We start from the raw sequence: 6077 nt of genomic DNA on the forward strand, positions 1-6077 counted from the left end.
CGATTTGTTTTACTATGTTCAGCATATCTTATAAATATGCATTCAATTCCTTTTTCACCCAATTTCTTTTTATTTGGCTCTAGAACTCTTATTATGGCTCGACATCCCCAAACTCTTAAATAATTAAGGTTTGGCTTTCATCCTTTTCATAGTTCATAAGGAGTAGTTTTACTCCTTTTGTTTGGGATTCTATTTAGTATATGGCAAGCCATTAATACGGCTTCGGCCCAAAATCCTTTTCCCAAACCTGAATTAGAAAGCAAAGCATTGACCATTTCCGTAAGAACTTGATTCTTACGTTCCGCTACACCATTTTGTTCCGGTGTGTATGGAGCGGTAGTCTCGTGAATAATTCCAGTGAACTCAAAATACTTGGGATCATAATATTCACCTCCTCTATCACTTCGTAAACATTTAATAAACAATTCACAACACAATTCAACTTCTCTTTTATAAATTCTAAATTTCTCCATTGCTTCATTTTTAGTATGCAATAAGTAAACATAGCAATATCTAGAGAAGTTATCAATAAATGTTATATAGTATTTCTTTCCACCGATAGAAAGAGTACTATGCTTGTCACAAACATCAGAATGTATTAATGCAAGTAATTTGGTATTTCTTTGTACCTTAGGAAATGAACTTCTTGTGATTTTAGTGACCATGCATGTCTTGCACATATCATTATTTTCATCAATGTTGGGTATTAATTCTAATTTAGCCATATCATGCATTCTTCTATAATGAACATGACCTAATCTATTATGCCATAGATTAGTTAGGATTGCTTTACTATCATAAGCATTAAATGAGGCATCAATATAAGCAGAACTAGTAATATTCTTATTGATATTAAGCTTGAACATGTTTTCATAATAATATCCACTTCCCACATATTATCCACTTTTTGTAAAGATGAACTTATCCGCTTCAAATATTAATTTGAAGCCATACTTATTCAAGAAGCTACATGACACAAGATTCTTTCGTACTTTCGGTACATAAAAGACATTGTTTAGTACAAGTATCTTTTCAGAAGTAAACACAAGTTCCACAATGCCTTTTCCTTTCATTTGTGTAGTGGAGGAATTTCCCATGTATAGCACATTTTCATCATTAACTTCTTCCAAAGTCTTGAAGAAACTTTTGTAGTTGCATACATGATTAGTTGCACTAGTGTCCATCCACTATGCTCTATAATCTTGGAAAAGATTGACTTCAAAAATCATAGCCACAAACTTGTGGTTGTTCACACCTTGTGTCTTGCTTTTCAAAAGTCTACATTTCGCCTTAAAGTGACCAAGTTTGTTACAATGAAAACAAGGCCCCTTTTTGTTCCTTTTGAACTTATGACTTTTGTCATTCATACCCACAAAATGTTTTCTTTTGTTGCGTAAGACCAGCTTGTTTGATGGTTTGTGTTCCATCACATGGACCTTTGAAGTCTCAAGATTCTTTTCCTTAGAATCTTTTTCTTTTTCATCTTACTTGACTTCTTCTTGCTTACGATAATCTTCTTCTATTCGTACATGATTACTAAGGTCCTCGAGAGACATTTCCTCCTTTTCATGTTTTAGGAATTTCTTTGTGTCTCTCCATGAAGGGGGAAGTTTATCAATTATTGAAGAAACCACAATAGCTTCATCCATTTTAAGACCATATTGTTTGAAGCTATTGAGAATGCGTTCAAGCTCATGCAATTGTTCCATAATAGAATGATTATCAACCATTTTATAGTTATTGAAACGACTAACCAAGAATTTTTTACTACTTGCATCTTCCGCCATGTATCTTGCTTCCAACTTGTCCCAAAGTTGCTTTGCACTAGCCTTGTTCTGGTACGCATCGAACAATGCATTCGACATTCCATTAAGAATGTGTCCCATGCAAATATAGTCATCATTATCCCATTTCTGCCTTGAACGAGTTCTTTCCATGGATTCTTCACCATCTTCCTCACTTGGTCGTGGTGTATCTAAAATATAAGTGACTTTGAGTGTTGTGAGGAGGAAGCACATATTTTTCTGCCATCAAATGAAGTCTCCTCCATCAAAGTGATCTAACTTGACAATGTTGGTAGCCATTTCTTTGAGTGAAGCCATTTTGAATACCACGAAATAAGTCTTAAAACTATTGGTGCGAACGAGAGTTTTTATACGGTATTCAAGAATAGGCAAAATTGGCTTCAAGGCGAGCCTTTCAAATATACGTCTATCTTTAAGACTTATTTCCCCCCCACCACTAGGTATGCAAAAGGAAATAATGCAAATAGTCTCAAGGATACAATGAAGCCAACGTCTAACTTTCGTATTGCACTTACGAAGTAGACCGCTAGATACACCTGAGGGTTTGCAAAGTTGTTTGGTCTTAGAACCAACTTTCTGCAGCAAGTAGATTATAAGGAATTTGGAATATCTTGTAGATGGTGGGAACTTTAAGTGTTTATGTTTATAATAAAACAGAACACTTATCTTGCTTTTCATTTTTCTGCTTTTGTTTGTCTCTGAATTTTGGTGTGTCAAAATGGTTAGCAACAAGCCCTTTATATAGGCTTCCAAGTGTCTCTTCTTCAAGGACATAATCCTTTCATAAAGACACCTCTTTGTCTAAAAAGCATCTTTACATTTTTGCCAACACAACTTTTAGATATAGTTATTGTTTTAATAGTCATCTTATGAATAGATAACTATTCATCCCATAAATTATAACCCTTGAGTTATAACTTGAAAAAATAACTTTTCATTTTAACTTTTGAGCAATGGTGGCTTTTCAACATGTCTCCTAACTTTTGGACGTCATTTTCCAAGGGACATAACTATTCACATGAAAACATGTCTATATCTAACAGACACATTTCGTGACATAACTTTTGAGCTAATGATAGCTTTTCATCATGTGAAATAATTTTTAATTTTGAAAATACACCAACAAACTCTACCTTTCTACCTTTTTCAACATTTAGCTCAATCTATATTTCCTAAAACAATATACATGCCTAAGGGTGGGAGTTGAAAAATTAGAATTTTATTTTAAGGCTAGGCTTATTATTATGAGGTTAAACAACGAAAGGAGAAATTATGCTCAAAGTGGTATACTAGGGATAAAAGTTTAATAAGGTTAGGTTGAAAGGTGTAAACAGTCCAAAGTTGGCCAAAACATGTCCCATTAAGTGTTATCAAGAATTTTGCTTCGAGAGAGAATCAAACGAATTCTAGAATTCTTGCCTTCACCAAAAATTAACACTAATATAATCTTTCTCTAAATCACATAGCAATTCTAAGGAAAAAGATTTTTAGTGCGCAATTTGTGGAAATCGCATTCTACATTGAAATTAACACAAAAATATCACAATCACTCAATTCAAGTCTATATCAAACCAAGAATCAAACTAGCAAGATAATCAAATATCATCCTAGGATTGGTACTATCATGGCGTAGGCAATTATCATCTCAAGCATTCTTAATATAAATCCAAATAAATAAATAAATAAAAATAAAATAACTTAAAAATATCACAAAAACTAATAACAATAAAACCCTTCCCCGAACTTAAATTGCACATTGTCCTTAATGTGAAAAGCTAAAAAAAATAAGAAAAATTAACTCACCTATCAATGGTGGCAGTGTATTGAAGGTTTTAATTTTCTTTCTCTTTATCTTCATGCTTTTCAAACTTGCATACTCAACAAAACAAGATAGGGATAGCTTATAACTACTTATTTAAACAGAAAAATAAAAACTAAGATAACAACTAAATCTAAAAAGATATAGCTTGGATTGCCTCCTAAGAAGTGCTTCTTTATAGTCAATAGCTTGACTTTGATTGAGGTTTTTATTCACCCTTTAAGGAGGTTTGAGTTTACATGGAAAAAGCTTGAGGTGTGAAAGTAGGCTCCTCATAAGATAAGGTTTTAGTGGCTTTAACGCAAGATTTGGTGCTTGCTCAACCTAAGGTGGTAGAATAGGTTGACTTTTACCCACCTTTTTAAATTGAGTTCTTCTTGGATAATGCACTTTCGATGTAGCCTTCAAAATAAGTGTAACATATATGAGTTCTTCATTCTTGTACTTTGTTAATGCATCTTGAACCAAACAAGCTCCAAAGAGTTTCTTTGGATTTTCCATATCAATATTCTCCAAAGGTAACTCATCAAGTGTATCCAAAAAGGGAATGTGAGGCACATATGGCTTGACTTGGGGTGGTGTAGATACCTCTTCCTTTTGTTTAACTTCTTCATCTTGAACTTGCTTGTTGGAAGTATTCTTTTGATTTACTTTATCTTTATTATCTATCACATTCTTGCCATTTACCTCATCAAGATCCTTACCATATTATTCTATTCTAGGATTAGGGTTAGTGTCATTTGGTAAAGTTTCTTGAGGCCTATTATTGATGTCATTACTAAATTAACTCATATGTGTCTCAATATTTCTTAGTGAAGCTTCTTGACTTTGAATGACTGCATCCATATTTGCCATTTCTTGCATTAACATCTCTTCCAAAGTTGGCTTTGTCTCAAGTATTGGAGCTCTAACTTGTGACTAAAAACCTTGATGGAAAGTAAGTTATGATGAATATGTAAGACCTTGATCATTACTCTATGAAAAATTTGGGTAATTCCACCCTAAGTTGTAATTGTTGGAGTATGAATTGTTTTGTTGCCCATTGAAGTTTCCATCAAATTGCATTGATTCATAAAAGGCTAGACAACCATCACTTGAATGCTCATCTACACAAAGTTCGCATCTCATAAAAGGACTCTAAAAAATATTAACACCCCAAGTATCAATTTTTTGAGACAAAACATCTATTTGGGTGGTCAAAACACTGATAGCAAATTCATAATCACTAGTAACCTTCTTAGGCACAATGTCATGACCTAGAACTCCCATCGAGCCTATGACAACCGTCGCGACGTTCCGATAGGCACTCATTACCCCGAATGCCGATCGGAACCCCGTAAGGCTTAGCATCAGCTTTCGCATCTCCATGGTGAGCGACAGTTATTAAATCTCGCATTTCACTAAATCATAAATCGTTTCCAAATCAAAACAATAAAATATTATTTTTTGGCTCATAGGGGCATTTTCGTCATTTTTCTTCGAAAATACCGAAACCCGCTAAAAACATGGTGTAAAAGCTGAATATGTTCATACATACTTTAAATCAAATAACTGAAGTATAAAATTACTTTTACAGTGACATGTGGGCCCCCAACTGACCAAGAAGGTGTAGGGCTACGAACCCTTACTTTCTAGGATGCAACTCCGAGATTAATTCTCGTCTTAATCAACTATCAACAAACTGTCCTAAGCCTGAAAAATGGATAGGAAGAGGGGTGAGATTACATAATCCCAATGAGTAAACAATTACCATCAAAAACATCTAAAGCCGAGTAGATGGAGACAATATAAAAACGTTATATTTCAATAATGTTCATAACGCAAAATTCATTTCAATCTATACCAAACAATTTCTTTTCATCAAAATTTCCCTGGCTTATGAGTTTCTTAAACTTGGGCCCTGCAAGAATCATTCTCACGGGTACCTTCGTTAAGATATCCCACTAAGACCGCCAAGGCTATTAAATGTCCCATACCCATAAACACATTTTCGCATCTGAGACACGGCCGTTCCTTGGCGTTGGCTGAGTCTCACTCTCACGTGGTGGCCCGAATGTGAGGTGCACTCAAATCTTACCTCAAGAGATACTTCATCCAACATCTCCCCCCGGAGGTAAATTGTGAGACCTTGTCAAGCTCGATTAAAAGACGGTATTGTATCCAGCGGTACAACTAAGTTAAATCGAGCCTTGAACTAGTTCACATAAAAATTCTAAGAGGAATTTGAAAATTTTGAAACCCACAGAATGACTTAGAATAGTGATTCGGAGTTCAAGGTCCAATTTGGAGTCCATCAGGAAAATTGACCGATTAGGGACAAAACGGTCACCTTACCATTTGATGATAAAATGGAGATTTTTAGCCAAGATTTGATCACATTTGACCAAGAATAATTATATGAAATATAATTATGATTATTGGAGTATAAAATGATGTTTAGCAGTGAAAAATTG

The 6077-nt window shown here is 34.3% G+C and overlaps 1 protein-coding gene across 1 annotated transcript; it reads right to left on the minus strand.

The window, feature by feature from the left end:
- Positions 1-247: 247 nt before the first annotated feature.
- On the minus strand, positions 248-2018 carry LOC108663940 (the record flags this gene model as incomplete). Its single annotated transcript, XM_018129853.1, has 2 exons — positions 1489-2018; positions 248-402 (listed from the first exon to the last, which is right to left on the minus strand). Coding segments are annotated over exons 1-2 (685 nt in total), but the record flags the coding sequence as incomplete, so codon positions are not given.
- Positions 2019-6077: the final 4059 nt, after the last annotated feature.

The sequence above is a fragment of the Theobroma cacao genome, unplaced genomic scaffold (genome assembly GCF_000208745.1).
Source record: "Theobroma cacao cultivar B97-61/B2 unplaced genomic scaffold, Criollo_cocoa_genome_V2, whole genome shotgun sequence".
NCBI lineage: Eukaryota > Viridiplantae > Streptophyta > Magnoliopsida > Malvales > Malvaceae > Theobroma > Theobroma cacao.